General features: G+C 37.4%; 1 protein-coding gene across 10 annotated transcripts in view; it reads left to right on the top strand.

The window, feature by feature from the left end:
• The window catches only part of LOC134220055 (calmodulin-like), a 79,234-nt gene that overhangs the window by 39,160 nt on the left and 23,476 nt on the right, over positions 1-16,598 (top strand). For 3 of the 10 annotated variants that reach the window (XM_062699005.1, XM_062699002.1, XM_062699000.1), the window contains exon 2: positions 13,078-13,524. In XM_062699005.1, the coding sequence (XP_062554989.1) occupies positions 13,522-13,524 (3 nt within the window). In that variant the 5' untranslated portion in view covers positions 13,078-13,521. Of the gene's footprint in view, positions 1-5,413; positions 5,489-13,060; positions 13,525-16,598 lie in introns of those variants that run through there. The other 7 variants (XM_062699004.1, XM_062698999.1, XM_062699006.1 and 4 more) reach the window with 5 other exon arrangements.

Below are 16,598 nucleotides of genomic sequence, written 5' to 3'. Positions count from 1 at the left end.
GTGCTTGTTGATATATTTTTTAAATAAGCTACAATTAATGTGGGTACCGGTAGTGATGTTGCTTTTACATCTATGCGAACAAAAAACAATTATTCTTAACGACAATTGAGCAATTCCGGTAAATTGGGTAAAATAGCCTTGTAAAAATAAAATGTCAAAAATTCATAAATTTTTATATCAAGCAGAATATACATCAAACTTATTGAAACTTATTTCAGTGGCGCACTTAGGAATAATCAATTAAATTATGAATTTCTGCATATTGCACTTTTTGTTTGCAAACCAGTTTGTGAGAATCGCAACTCCATTTTATCGATGTTTTAGCATCTGGCTGAAACTCACAAGGTTTATTTCTATATGTAGATGAAACTATTTGGCAAAATATTGGGATGGGGAGAGAGGGGTAAAATAGATCTCCAAATATAAATAATGTTACGAAACAAGATAACCGTAACCACACTTCTTAGATTTGATTATTCAGGCCCAACTGGCAACTCATCTAGTGATTTTGCTAGTTAGCTTCGAAATTCTTCCAAGCTTAGTGTTTTATGGTTTTCCATCTGTCAACAATTAAATCCTTTACAATCTCTCAATCTCAAAAAATAACGTGAACTAGTCAACTAGTCATGTCATTTCTATAATATTCCGGCGGAGGTATTGTAAACTTTGCGCCGTCTTAAACTCCCGTTCAAAATTATTGTTCCACCAAAATATATTCCCACCAGTTAATCCATGGTGACGTCTTAATTGCAAGAACGATGCATGGTTCAAGAACGACGTAAAGCAAAATCCAATGCTTTAGCTAGTTTCCATCCATTCGAAAGTGAGAAGATTTGTTTTGGTACTTTGTTTGTTACATTGGTACTTCAACACGGTAGTCTATTCCTCGGTGAAAAAAGCAATAGATAGATTTCTCAAAATGTATTGCAAGCTGTTACTACCCAAGTACTACTTCTTAGCAAACCACACCTTATGGTTGGTTGGAAATATGTTCATATAAGGTTAGCAAAGATTTCAAGAGAAAAAGGCTGATATTTAAGGCATCCTTTTGCAAATCAACTACACAGTTTTGTTGAGGTACTCAAGCACTTTCAGGTGGTGTCAATTAAGCCGAGAATAAAACAGTTTTGCTTAGCAATCTTTAATTAATTGATTAAGCGATCTACAATTTACATACTTTATCTATGAGTGTAGAAACGTGTATCCTAAAATTTGAAGTATTTTCATCATTCAAATCATCAGACAATTGATACTCTATCCTATTCAATAGTATACGCATTACATTGTTTCGCTCTCCTTGTAAAAAATCAGCTCGTTGTAGAAAAAAAGGTTTCTCCCGTATTGTGCAAAATGAATGCAACATTGTTAAACTGTGGAGTGTTTTTTACACAGTTGTGTAAATATAGAATCGAGGGTATTCCATTACCTATGAGATAAAATTGTCCAACTCTTGAAAATATATACACCCGATTAGAACTGGCATAGTCCATTCAGTCAAACATTTTGTTTAGATTGTATCTCTGTAATATTAGCTAGCAGTTTGAAGGTTAGTAATTCAAAATGTATGAATGGTACACGGTTTGACGTTTTTGCACCAAAGTTATGGCATTTTTTTTTTGGTTTTTCCGATTTTTCAACAATAATTTTTGAAGGGCCGTTTTACCCCACTTCCCCTCAATGAAAAAATCTGAAAATTTGCTAAATGTCTTCTCTTACATATATGAACAAACCCTGAAAATTTCATCCAAATCGGAGAATATCGATACAAGAGGGGGTCGCGCTTCTCGCGAACTAGCTCTTAACTATTTTCGTATGGAAATAATTAAAACAGTTACATGTTGGTTTAAAAGACATTTTTCTAGGACTTACATCAATGAACGGTAATTTATAAATTCGGTATGAACAGTAATTTATGAATGGTTTGATACTAGAGAAATAAATGGTTGGTGAAAACAAAAGTTATTATTATTATTTTCTTCATTTAAGAAGCTTTAAGCTCTTGGCTGGCTCACCTCTGATAGCAAGAAGGCAAAATTTTAAGAGATCTAGAACTTAAAAAGAAGATATGTCGAAAATATGTTCGGTTCAATGAAAAATGAACCTATTTTGGACATGCCTCAGAATACTGTTTTTAAACTTGCAATGTTTTGCTCCAGGTCTGAAACTGCTTCAATTAGGTTCTAATAGGTCAACAACATCATTCACATGTTTTAAATCTATGTACAAATAAACTTACAGCTTTTGAAAGTTGAATTCCATTTTACAATGTCGTCTTGGTTTTGGTCTAATCTAGCCGGAATGGGTAAATACGTGAAAATATTCTTAATAATGGCTATATTTTATAAGAAACAAATGTAGGAGATACCTTATGGATAGTTTCTTTTTGCAATAAAATTTAAATTTTGCATGTTTTATTAGTTTTATGTGATAAAAATGCAAAATTCAGCTAGGTGGTCCAAAATATGAGCCCGGTCCAAAATACAGCCGTTACCCTAATAATCCATTAAAAAAAGTAAGAAATTGTAATGATAAAGGGTATTTTCAATAGGTTGATATTTTTAGAATGTCTAAAAGTGTATGGCATGAACTTAAATATTTTAGCTCTCATTGAGAATCGACAGGTTAATTGAGAGTGAACGCATTACATATGTCTGTAAAGATACTTATTCCTTTAATTAAAAGGGTTTCCTTTAATTCAAAGGGAGCAAAGTGCGCCAGACGAAATCCAGTTTTATAGAAGTTGTTCTTTGCGAACAGTTTGAATAAAGTTTACAAAGCTTCTGTGTATAACAACAAGGTGAATGGCTTACTCATATCTTTCCAAAAGATGAAACTGATTGTTAAATTTGTTTCGGAATGAGATTAAAATTGAGAGCATAAGAAGGAAACGGTTCTCCTGTTAGTTAGTTAGCTGAAAGGATCTAAGTGAAAACATGTGCAACCTTGTGTCGTCACGCATACTTTCATGAGCGCAACTCATCTTCTCCTCTCATTCACAGCAGAATGTATTTTTAATTAAGTTTGGGGCACTTTATCGTCGCTCTGTCGTCATCGTTGCCATCATATAACTAGAGCTATTTTCACATATATGTAGGTTGCATAGTTGGAAGACAATTCTGATGATCATAGCTGGATTGCTTCTTACTTGAGGGTGTTCACCAAAAAAGTACCAACACTGATTGTAACGTAATCTGGAAATTTTCCGAAGTCAATTCAATCGACATTTTCGTTAATTTGAATATACATACCACTCTCTTTTCGATGCTTACATGTGTAGATTTTTCATGAATTTCAAGAAAATACACCATTCATGACTTCAAAGCTTCAAAGCAAAACCGTTGTGTCCATATTTTATCGCCACCAAGCTTTTAGAGCACACGTGTGCATCAACATAACTTGTGCACAATAACCTGAAGACGCTGGCAGGTGCAGATCTAATCAAAAACTTTTTTGTTTTGGAAACTAATTCTATGTGCACATGTCATGTTATGTTCATTTTTTGTTCATTCTGTTGGAAACGATACCGTTGAATAGAGCAATGCTTTGCTAATTAAACACTCCGATGTGACATTTGTATATAACTGTAGGGTGAGAATAACAAGAAATAGATCCCCATAGCATAGCATAGCATATGTGATTGTACAAATCGTGGGTGGCTATACAATGCTCAATTCAAGCTCCATCTGGAATAAGGGCGAATGTCGCAAGAGGAAACTCTCCCCGTCGACCCCCCCTCCCTTAAACAAAAGTGACAAGCAGCAGATCTCTCTGTGGTTTATCACTTCAGAACGAAAGAAAACAATGCGAACTTGCATTCTGAGGTGATAAACTGCAAAGAAACTCCCTGCCTGTCACCTTCATTCAAATGAGGGGAAGTCGACGAAGAGAACCCTCTCCCGCGACACCCGCCCCCTTACCAGACAGAGCTTGAATTGAGCAATCTACTGTATATTGTCGCAAATTGGTACTTGGGATTAGTACCTTTTCCTATACAGTAGCAGTTGTATACCTGGCCACGTCCTTACAATCACGGAAGGAAGGAAAGGAATGTTAGTTCAACATCTACTAGTGAAGATGCAGGGAACCCATACTACCTTCATAGATGTCTCGGGAAGGAAAATTTGTGTTAGTGGGAAAGGTGAATAATAGGGAGCTCTATTCGACAATATAGAGCGTTTGTCAATAGTAGTATATGCTGTAAAAGTAATAAAACATATTCATCAATTTACTTACGAACCGTCCTAAGGGAAAAACAAAACAAAACACAAAATTTCGGCAAATCGCGCGATCGTTCTGCCGTCCGAAACAAGAGCCAACACGCACTGAACTAATTAACTTTATTACCGGCCGCGCAATGCAAAACACAAAATTTCGGCAAATCGTGCGATCGTTCTGCCGTCCGAAACAAGAGCCAACACGCACTGAACTAATTAACTTTATTACCGGCCGCGCAATGCAAAACACAAAATTTCGGCAAATCGCGCGATCGTTCTGCCGTCCGAAACAAGAGCCAACACGCACTGAACTAATTAACTTTATTACCGGCCGCGCAATGCAAAACACAAAATTTCGGCAAATCGTGCGATCGTTCTGCCGTCCGAAACAAGAGCCAACACGCACTGAACTAATTAACTTTATTACCGGCCGCGCAATGCAAAACACAAAATTTCGGCAAATCGCGCGATCGTTCTGCCGTCCGAAACAAGAGCCAACACGCACAATAGCAAGAAATAGATCCCCAATCCTTAAAATATTATTTTATTGTTCGAAATGGCATTCGATAAGTACTTTTACCGTTTTTCGACACGAGTTATTTGTGGATGTGGATAAGATATCGGAAATGTGACCACTTTCCCCTATTCTGATGCAATTCATTCTGCTGGGCCTCAACAACGTTTAGTAATACCAAGAGGTGTTATCTTCTTCGTTAGTCACGTATTTGGTTATTGCATATGAATGGGGATTCACCAGACCGTGCGTTTCAACAAAACCACATTTGCAGTTTTAATAGAAATGCATAGCTCTCCTAACATATTTCTTTGTTGTAGCAAAGGGGCTTATGATGTCAAATGATCTTTGAATTGGTTCTGGACCAGGTTTGACATGGTTGGAAAAGTACCAAAGATGGACTACGTAGCAATTTCAAGAGCACATCTCGAGCAAAGCGTTTGGTGTTATTCATTATAGACTGCATTATATGGTAATACATATTTACCAGAGGGTTTACGACACCATTAAAGCGATGGTGACGAATCCGATTTCCGACAATACATGGATAGTTGGTTACGTTAGATAGGCTTGATAGCCCAACAATTTAAATTCTACTTCAGTTTGTTGACAGTGAGCAGCGCAATCTGTGCTTCCAATTGCCTAGCCTGTTGTCCGATCTTGAAGTGTTTCGTTATCTTTTACTAATTAGTGATCAAAAATGGTTCGTGTTAGCAGGAAAAGAATGCTGGATTGGTCGCTAAGATCTTTGTTTTGCAGGGTATGTTGAGACATTATTTCTTCAAATCTCGATTGTATTACTCGGTGAATGTTCACTATCGGAATGAATATATTTTATATGAGCTAGTTATGTATTGTGCTTACAAAATGGTGCGACAAATCTTATATCACGAATATGACATTTGAACGTTTTCTCTTTGGTTCTCTTTTGAATATACCACCTATTCTCAAAGCACTATAGTTATTGTTATTTTCACGGAAAAATCATGCCATAACGGCATTCGCCCATCACTTTTTTTTTGTGAGACTAATTCCTGATTCCAACCATATATGATCTTACATTGAGTATATAGTCAAAAAGGCGTGTATCACTTTCGGCCAATGCCGACAAACGTTTGGTAAAACTTGGGGTCTTAAAACAAAACATATGAAATGAATTTACACAACAGTTGTATGATCAATTTTGGCTTATGGTTGTCTTGGGTGGTGGTAAGAGGGTGAAATAAGGAAAATTCAGTCTAAATTAGGCAATCTTCAAAGGATGGGCGTGATGGCAATAATGACAGGTACGTTCTCATCGACGTGGCTCATTACACATATATCTTAAACAAGAAGATATTTTCTTGTACTTATTAATGGGTACTCAGTTTCATGGAAAAGAATCCTGTAAACTGCCCATCAGATTCGCAAAAGAGCCCTATGTCGATATTTGACGATTCAGAAATAATCTTTAAATTGACAAACTGATAAAATGATAGACTTTGTTCTAGAAATTTGAAAATCAAACCCCACTTGTGTTGTCCCATCTTGATATTTATTCACATAACATACCACATTCTATACCAAAATTCCACAATTTTGATACTCTTTTACACAAAAAACTCAAAGGTGCAGCCTTATCGGGGCGTACGCCAAAAGTTGTGTGAGACTACGTAGCTGTATGGAATGTATATTATTTGTAATTTTAGTTACATTTATGTTTAACTTTTCTCAAAATCTCAGTATTAACCCTCTCTTGAACCGCTAGCATCGGCATTATTGCGAATGAATTTTCTGTAGCGGCTCCCTCCTCGAAGGAAGATCAGGTGCAGGCGTCTATTCGCGTGTGCTGAGATTGGAACAGTCCAACTTACTGGACTTCAAATGTAAATATTTGCCACTATGCGTGGAGTGCAATCCGCATTGCAGCAGCACATTATGAGCAAACAAATATACTTCCGTTCAGATATCTAAGCGTTAGATTGAACAAATCTAGACTAACATTTAAAAAGGGCGTAACAGCCAAAATTTATTCCTGCTGATTCTTCGTCTACATATCTAGACCAACATTTGAAAATGGTGTAACAGCCAAAATTTACTATTACTGATTCCTTGTCTCCATACAAAGTTAGATACATAGACAAAAAACTGGAAAGATTAGATTTTGGCCGTCACGCCCTTTTCAAATGTTGATCTAGATATATCGCTATTTGTGTGGACAAAGAATCAGAAGGAATAAATTTTGGCTGTAACGCCCTTTTCAAGTGTTGGTCTAGATAATAAATTACTTCATACCCCATCATTGTATTTGCCAAAATCTAGTCATTTTTTTTCTATTTGAATTGGATTTGGATGGGATTTGAAATTGGGTTGGATTTGTATTGGAATTGATTTAGATTTGAATTGGATTTAGATATGAAATAAATTTGGATTTTATTTGAATTTGGGTTTATTTAAATTAAATTTGGATCAGATTTGAATCAGATTTTGCTTTGATCTGGATTGGCTTTGAATTGGGTTTAGATTGAATTTGAATTAGATTTGGCTTTGATCTGGATTAAGATTTAATTTGGATTGGATTTATTTGGATTTTTATTGGATTTAGATTGATTTTGGATTGTATTTGGATCGAATTTTAATAGATTTGGATTTGAATTAGTTTTGAATTTGATTTGCATTGGATTTGTATTAAATTTGTAAGGTATATTGGATTTGAATTCGATTTGCGCTGGATTTGGGTTGGATTCAAAATGAATTTGGATTTGATTTGGAATAGTTTTGGATTGGATTTGGGTTTAGATTTGGATTGTATTGGACTTCAGTCAATTTGCTCAAATCTTCTTCTTCTTCTTGGCATTACATCCCCACACTGGGACAGAGCCGCCTCGCAGCTTAGTGTTCGCTAAGCACTTCCACAGTTATTAACTGCGAGGTTTCTAAGCCAGGTTACCATTTTTGCATTTGTATATCATGAGGCTAGCACGATGATACTTTTATGCCCAGGGAAGTCGAGACAATTTCCAATCCGAAAATTGCCTAGACCGGCACCGGGAATCGAACCCAGCCACCCTCAGCATGGTCTTGCTTTGTAGCCGCGCATCTTACCGCACGGCTAAGGAGGGCCCACAATTTGCTCAAATATCGTATAACAAAAGAAGGTCATTGACCTCGTAAAGTTTATTATTTTCTAATCATCCATCTACTTAGATCCCAATCTAAAAGCGGCTGTAGATTTGTAGGACAAAATAGTGACAAAAGTACGAATCAAGATTTGTCTGATTTGCCTTTCGCGACCCACCATTGACGATCAGCCCACGACCCCCCTTCCTGGGGGTCACGACCCACAGTTTGAAAACCCATGGTCTAAATAGAACTGCAGTGTCGACTCAACTATCACTTGGCAAATTTTCAACGCTTTGAAACATTTGTCTGTGATAGATGTAAGTCCGATTATGGAACCTCTTATCATCTGATATCTAACTGTCCAGTTTATGCGCAACTGCGTTTCCAAATATTATACTTAAACTTAAGGATATTTACTTATAGATTATGCGTTGTGTGCCATTTTCAAAGGCTTCTCAAACTTCATTTTTCCTACCATTCAAATTGCTCTTTTTATCACTTATTTTTCAATCACGAGTTTGATGAAAATGCCTGTGACAGCGACGTCACAAATCTCCTAAATTGAAGTGAACGTGCCCTGAAGCCAACGTTCTGATACCTGATACTCTCTGTAAGATATAGACTGTACCAGAAATTATAAGCAAACTTAATTTTTTAGATATTTCTAACATTTTTCAATATTTTTACAAGTTTTTGACTACGTATAGTCTATTATCCTGTCTAATTTCGTCTAGTGTATGTTTTGCACAATTTATGAATCAAGAATTTTGGTCAATAATCAGCATCTTATCTTTGATGAACTTTGATATTCCTTAAAAATATGTTTATCATACCTATACATGATGTCTCAAGTTATTTCTAATACAAATGTCGAGGAACAAGCTTACAAGCCCAGTCTCATATCTTATCGCTCCCGAGCTTGTGTCTTGTCTGATTTTCCAATAAATAACAACTCTGACGTTAAAAGCAACGGATTGACTTATTTTAATAATTCTGGGAATACGACAACACGCACTGAGAAAACCCCAATTGAACCTTCAAGCGAATGTATTAGCCAGCTATGTATTTATCTATCAACTATCAATCATTAAACATTTGATGCTTCAATGGAATTCTGAAATTTTTAAAGATAATTCCAATTATTTCTAAGGAAGATTTATTCTAATAAACTTTCAAACAAATTCTGGTCGATGGATTGCGATGGATCAAATATGTCAGAATACAGTTGGGGCACGACCGCGCTCTGACTAATGAATGCCGTTCTCTGTTACTGGACCATTTTGTCAACGTTGTTTAACTTCTGCATTGAACAAAGGAAAATTTAATCCCTCAAAATTTATCGATCCCGCCAAAAATTAAAATATAACCCAAATTAATCCACCTAGCAGTGATGATGCCTTTCTCGTGCATTATAAAATATATTTTAAAAAATCTCATTAGAAAGGTCAAAAATGCTCTTTAGGGGAATAGATCACACTTTTCCGATCATTTTGCATGTTTTTGTATTGATTAAAATTCATTGACTGATTTAAATCAAATTGGTCATTGCGTTCCGGAGTTATCAAATAAAATAAAAACATTGTTTTTTTTTCCATTTTTTCCAAACTGCTGAAATGCATTCAAATGAACGCAAATTAGCACACTAAACTACTAAAAAACGCAATAAGCGAACGTTCAATGTAGCCGGGATAATGTTATATGATGTAACGAAACGTCACGGTAATATATGAAAATGTGTAGTCTTCTACAAAAACTAAAAAAAAGGAGATTTGAAAAGCGTTTTGCGCGAAGTACTTAACTTAACAGTTGAGTTGAATGACAAATTTTAAAATTCATTTAGAACTTCTTGTAACTTTCGGGGTGACTTCGAATAAAACATCATCAACTTCCCATGAATTTGCATTTACTAATTTTGGGAACGAAGTGCCTGTAAGTGTGTTAAACCAAACCAAATATTTCCTATAAAACTTTGACTTTTTAATTACACTTCATGTATGGAAATTTTCTACAGTGTACTGAAATTGACTTATCTATGTAAGGCCGCAACGAACCGACTTGAAAGATCTGCATCCTGGACAATTGCAATGTGGCAATGTGGAAGTGTTGGCTTGAGAAATGGATTGCGAGTGATTTGACTATGCGTCCAATTTGGGAATCTCGAGCTCGTTCAGTAGCCGCTAGGTTGCGAAGGCCGACGGAGGTTCTTCGTAGCTTAGTTGGTTAAGTAGTCTAGCGTACTGTAGGGTCATGGGTTCGAGTCCCATCGAAGGGAAAGTGGTTACCTCCAATACATTTTCCAAATCAATATCTTCCACATAACGTACATATTCACATATGAGTTTTCATAACATTGTAAATTAACGTCCAAGTCGGGTGGTTTAACCCCGGAAATAGGCAATTGACTTTGATTGAACTGAATGTAAGGGTTGCATAGGACCGCCTGAATAAAAAATACAATTGAGTTGCAATAAAATATCATAAAACTGCAATACATTTTATTGATAAACATTTAAATCTATTGGTTTTATACCATACCAATTAAAGTGCCATATTGTTGTTCCAATAGTCGCTCAATAAATTATTTTGCCAGTAAATTGTTGGCAATCTTATATATAAAAATGAAATGGTCTGTGTTCGTATCCGCATAACTCGAAAACGGCTGGATGGATTTTTTTCATTTCTTCAGCAGAAACATTCGTTATAGTTTCCGACGGGTTTATATTATATTTCCTAATGCGAAAATTACGAGTAAAGTTGAGCGAACTTTGCATGGGCAGTTCGGAACGCACATTCTCGCCTACTATGCAGGACAACGTCCGCCGGGTCAACTAGTATAATTACAAAAAATCAATTGCGATGGAAAACATTTGTTCAAGAAGAAATCGATTTTTTATTGTGAAGATACATATCAACCCTTATTTTCTATTGTAAAACTGCCATTTACAATAGGTTTTATGGTGGAAAGCAAATTTTTTTCATGTTATTCTATTGTGAGTCACAATAGAGTTTACCGTCATTACTATTAATTCCAGCGTACTGTTACAATAATTTCTATTGTATTTTATTTTTTTATTTTTTATTAGGGTCATACTGCCCGAATTTCGAACAAAAACCCAATTAAATGTTTCTTAATTTAAAATCCCAATGATAACATATAATAGCTGCATGACAAGGAAAATGATTCTATAGTTTCAATTGTAACGCATACATCCCCGGAAAGAAATATAACGCATTCACTGATTTTCATACAAAGCTACATACAAATGGAGTGGCTTTATTATTATTTCCAACTGAAACGCGCCTTTTCAGTAAATATGCATACAAAAAGCAATCTATGTAAATAAAAATGAATTTCTGTCTGTCTGAACCTTATAGACTCCGAAACTACTGAACCGATCACCGTAAAAATTTGCATACAGAGGTTTTTGGGGCCGGGGAAGGTTCTTAAGATTGTTTGAGATCCCTCTCGCTTTGAAAAGGGGGCTCCTATACAAATAAAACACCAATTTCTTCATGAGTCGAGAATTAATCAGATAATAAATCAATTTTAAGCGAAACGGGTCTGCTAGTCATTAAATAAAAATTTAGGTTATTTTAGGCTGGGATACCAAAAATGTCGTCAATCTAAACGCAACTAATCGATATTTTGATCCTCAAACATGACCATTTTGTATGAAAATCAGCGAATGCGTTATAATTATTTCCGGGGGTGTATAGAGAATAGGGACATGTTCCCGAAGACACAATAAGCAGACTGCATTCAATTGATGTTGTTCTTAGTATTACAAGGGTGCGAATCCGTTTCAATCGACCTAGACAATGAGCTGATGTGCGCTGAATGACCCAAGTATCCCAAAATAAACTATTTTTTCATGCGGTGTGAAAATGGGATTTTAGGGGAACAAATCAATACTTCCAATACGAAACTGGGACCAGTCTGGGTGCTGGTATAGCGAATCCGCACCAGCGGGAGCGCAGAATGTTGGCTTTGGGGGGAGTTGATAGTAACCAACAGTGCATCATTGAGACCCATGTGGGCGGTAGCAGTGCGAATCCGCACCTGCGGGAGCGCAAAATGTTGGCTTTGGGGGGGTTGATAGTAACCAACAGTGCATCATTGAGACCCATGTGGGCGGTAGCAGTGCGAATCCGCACCTGCGGATGCACAACATGTTGGCTTTGGGGGAGTTGATAGTAACTAACAGTGCATCATTGAGACCCATGTGGGCGGTAGCAGTGCGAAACCGCACCTGCGGGAGCGCAAAATGTTGGCTTTGAGAGGGGGGGGGGGGGTGATAGTAACCAACAGTGCATCATTGAGAGCCATGTGGGCGGTAGCAGTGCGAATTCGCATCTGCGGGAGCGCAAAATGTTGGCTTTGGGGGGCGTTGATAGTAACCAACAGTGCATCATTGAGACCCATGTGGGCGGTAGCAGTGCGAATTCGCACCTGCGGGAGCACAAAATGTTGGCTTTGGGGGGAGTTGATAGTAACCAACAGTGCATCATTGAGACCCATGTGGGCGGTAGCAGTGCGAATTCGCACCTGCGGGAGCGCAAAATGTTGGCTTTGGGGGGAGTTGATAGTAACCAACAGTGCATCATTGAGACCCATGTGGGCGGTAGCAGTGCGAATCCGCACCTGCGGGAGCGCAAAATGTTGGCCTTGGGGGCAGATTGATAGTAACCAACAGTGCATCATTGAGACCCATGTGGGCGGTAGCAGTGCGAATCCGCACCTGCGGGAGCTCAAAATGTTGGCTTTGAGACCCATGTGGGCGGTAGCAGTGCGAATCCGCACCTGCGGGAGCGCAAAATGTTGGCTTCGGGGGGAGTTGATAGTAACCAACAGTGCATCATTGAGACCCATGTGGGCGGTAGCAGTGCGAATCCGCACCTGCGGGAGCGCAAAATGTTGGCTTCGGGGGGAGTTGATAGTAACCAGCAGTGCATCATTGAGACCCATGTGGGCGGTAGCAGTGCGAATCCACACCTGCGGGAGTGCAAAATGTGGAATGGCACAAAACGAAAATCTTTCATGTGACAATTATCTCATATCCAACAATCAAAGCAGTAAGTAATTAAGTTGTCGCATTTGAAATTCTAAATGCTTGGTTTAACCATGGGAGCATTTTCGCAATGGCATAAGATCGTCTTACATTCCATAAACATATTTCCACTCACCTGTCCTAATTCCACCAATACTTTAAAAATCCAAAACGAGAAATAGCTTTCCACAACTTTCAGCAGTGTTACAAACATACAGAATATAAACTCGGTAACAATAAAACGCTCAATTTAGATTATAAATGAGAGGAAGAAATTGTTCGGATTCGCTGCTGCAGTGTTGACGACCAGCAGCCAGCCCTAGAGCGTTTCGTACGCGAGCAAGCAAACGAGGACACCACGGACGACGGAGGAGTTTTCGAGAGCGGAAACGATATCCCCGGTCCACCAAACACCACCACCCCCCTTTGTAAACCACAACGGCACCATCGCGGAAAATCATTTTCACCACCAACACCACCCTGAATACCGCTTCCGGGACCAACTGCTCCACTTCCCGAGGGTTGTGTACAAATTAGGCGCACAACACAAGAAAAACAATTCAAGTTGGAAGGTAAAATCTTCTCGGCGGTGAACAACTTCCTCACTGCGTCGACCTTCGTCAAGGATATCCGCCAACTGATTATGGTGAGTAGTCCGGGTTTAATTTTCAAATACTTGCGTTAATGTAGTGTATTTATTCCAAGATTCTTCATATCCCTTTGGGGGAGGGGGTGCAGAAAAGTATGCTGTTGATTTAGCATTCTGCTTTTTCTTCAAGGCTCTAACATTCTCACTTGAAGTAAAAAAGCAAAGGGGTGTAAGTGTCAAGTGTTTAAAAAAATCAAATTGTAAAGATTTTCTATAATTTCTCGTTAAATACCAATTGCACGAAAATCAAAAAGATCTCTCATTTTCTAAGAGTAATTTTATGTCTCATGTTTGACGTAACAACTATATTTAACCGATTCAAAACGGATGGTTATATCACCCAAGAATAAAATCAACTGTCAAAATTTGGTTTTAAAAGATAGGGCGTAGCAAAGTTGTTCAAATGTTCTGTTCTATCCTAGAAAAATATTGAATATGCATGGTTATGGGTTAAACGATGGTCTAGAACATCCAATGCCAGATCCAAACTATTCTTGGATTGTCATCCTCCAGTGGACTCGATCATTCAGCACTAATTCACTACCACCACCACTAATGAACCCAGGTTGGTTGCTAGCGTCCATGTACTTCATACATAATATACTGGTATTGTTCGTGTGTCCAATCCTCGCTGTTTCCCTCTTAAAGGTACAAAAACCTCTTCCACGGGAAGACGATCTATTCTGATACTATTGATATCGTCCGCAAAGGCCAGGAGCATATGCGATCTTTTGATAATGGTACCGCTTCTTTGCAGAGCAGCTGTCCTAATCGCTCCCTCGAGCGTTAAATAAAACAATAGATTCGAGAGTACATCACCCTGCTTCAATCCATCTAAAGGCGGAAAATTTTCTCGATGTGTGAGGCAGACTCAAAGTAACGAATGATGTCGAAATTTCATTCGTAGCCCCTACACTTGACAAATTCATAAAATCTAAAAAATCCTCGGATTTGTTAAAGAATGTTCCGAAAATTTTATTGTGGCCCTCTCAAATTATTATTTTTGCGCAAAAAAAAAAAATCCGAGGGGGGGCATAATTGTTTTTAAATATTTGTATCGGTCTAATTGAAAAGTTGATATTGTGAACTTCTAAAATTTAGGCAGCACCCTAATTTTACTAGGGGAACGGTTCGGCACTTCATCTCATAGCTCCCATTTTCATTCCATCAAAAACAAAGCAATGAAAAGGAATTTGGTTTGTTTTTTTTTTATTTTTGTGATTTTTTTCAGCAGTGAGCATGTATGTTGGGAAAAAGAAGCAACGAGATTTGTGCTGTATTTCTTTGTAATGCGATGTGATGAATCGCAAAACGGAAAACGGAACAGTTCCCCTATATGGAAAAAATCGTAGAAAATGTGATTTTTTTTTCCAAAGACATTATATATGCAGGCCTGGTAGCGGGTCACTTTTTAGTGACTTGGTCACTTTTTTCGGGCAAGTCACTAAAAAGTCCCTTTTTTCGACCTCAAGTCACTAAAGTCACTTTTTCTCGCAAAAAGTCACTATTTTCAACTATTTTGAAACTGTTGACTAAGATTTTATTTAAATAAAGCTTTATGTACCCATCGGATGATGCTTTGATCATGGCGGAAATACAATTACGGATCGTAAAAAAATGATCGTGCTGAAACTTCGCCAGCCGTTTAACTCGCTGCTTTTACTGGCATTTCACCAGTAGCTAATTGAAGGTGTTTCACGTCACAATTTATAAATTGGTATACAGTCATGCAAGCCAATTCCGATTTTGTTTTAAAGCTCAAACTGTATACAATAGGAGAAGGTGAGAAGATTTGATTCTTTGGGAGACTTGACCCCTTGGGAGACTTAATTCTCCGCTGTTTTACCGAGAACTATAGCAGTATTGTTAGAGCGTACTTTTATTATAGATCCTCTAGACAAATGATCGTCATGTGGCGAATTATTTTTTGATTGACAACCTTATTTACTCTATTATTTACTTTGTTTGTCCCTCCTAAAGATGTTTTTTAGTGACTAGCAAAATTTCAACAACTTCCCCCAATATTGACAAAATGCTATCATTTTTTCACAGCACAAGCCGTCAATACGCTAAATGATCTTCAATGATAATTCCACCACAATTTCAGGATAATTGGATGTTGAGTTGTTGTCACAATATGAGGAGACTTGATTCTGAGACTTGAGAAGTTTGGCAAACAAATTCAAGAAAATATAAATTTGTTCTCAAGCGGATATTTTTTGTAGATTTGACAGATGTGATGAAGGGTTTGCTCTAAAACAAAATTTATTGAGTAGATGTTATAGAGAGAGAATCAAGTCTCCCCAATTTTGATGATTGCATGCGCTATCGAATTCCATAGCAAAAATCTTTCATGAATACGTAAAGCAAATCTGCGTATTTTGGAAGAAAAATATTTAAATAGTTCAGAGAGCATAGTCCTGCAGTATAAGCAGGAGGTTGAGCGTTCAATCCCAGGCTCGTTATACTGGATCTTCATAATTTTTTTACCCGAACGATCCGTACTGTTGCTTTTTTTTGGACTGAAAATTCCAATAACTTCCGTGGCACCTATGATAAATCGTGCATCTTTCTTAAATAGGTATTCAGCTAATCCAGTGAACTTAATTTTCACTGATTCTCACGTGAAGGTAATGTTCCTTCACGCAGATTTTTGCCTAGAAATAATTTTTCAGAAAAGAAAACAGGTCTTATGAGTGATAACCATGTTTCGCTCACTTCCAGTGGCGTAAAAATTTGATTTTCTCGGAAGACTACTCATAGTTTTGAGTACTGTTTTTGACTGATATTTAATAAAATTTTCGTGGGATTAAAAGGAAGGCCAATACAATTTTACTGAGTAGATAAAAGTTAGCGTGTACGATTTTCATTTCTCTTCTGAGTTCGTTCTAAGACAAAAGAGTGGTGAGTGAAAGATGATTCTCATTCGACCCAAAACCGCTTAATTTCGTCTCATAGAACTTGCAACTAAAACTGAAAGTCACTATTTGGTCACTTTTTCTGCAACTGAAAGTCACTATTTGGTCCCTTTTTTCGTAAGTTTTGGTCACTAAAGTCACTTTTTTGAGCTG

Source organism: Armigeres subalbatus, chromosome 3, assembly GCF_024139115.2.
Source record: "Armigeres subalbatus isolate Guangzhou_Male chromosome 3, GZ_Asu_2, whole genome shotgun sequence".
Taxonomy (NCBI): Eukaryota; Metazoa; Arthropoda; class Insecta; order Diptera; family Culicidae; genus Armigeres; species Armigeres subalbatus.
Note: the sequence above shows the minus strand (reverse complement) of the source record. Positions and strands in the feature narration are given on the sequence as shown.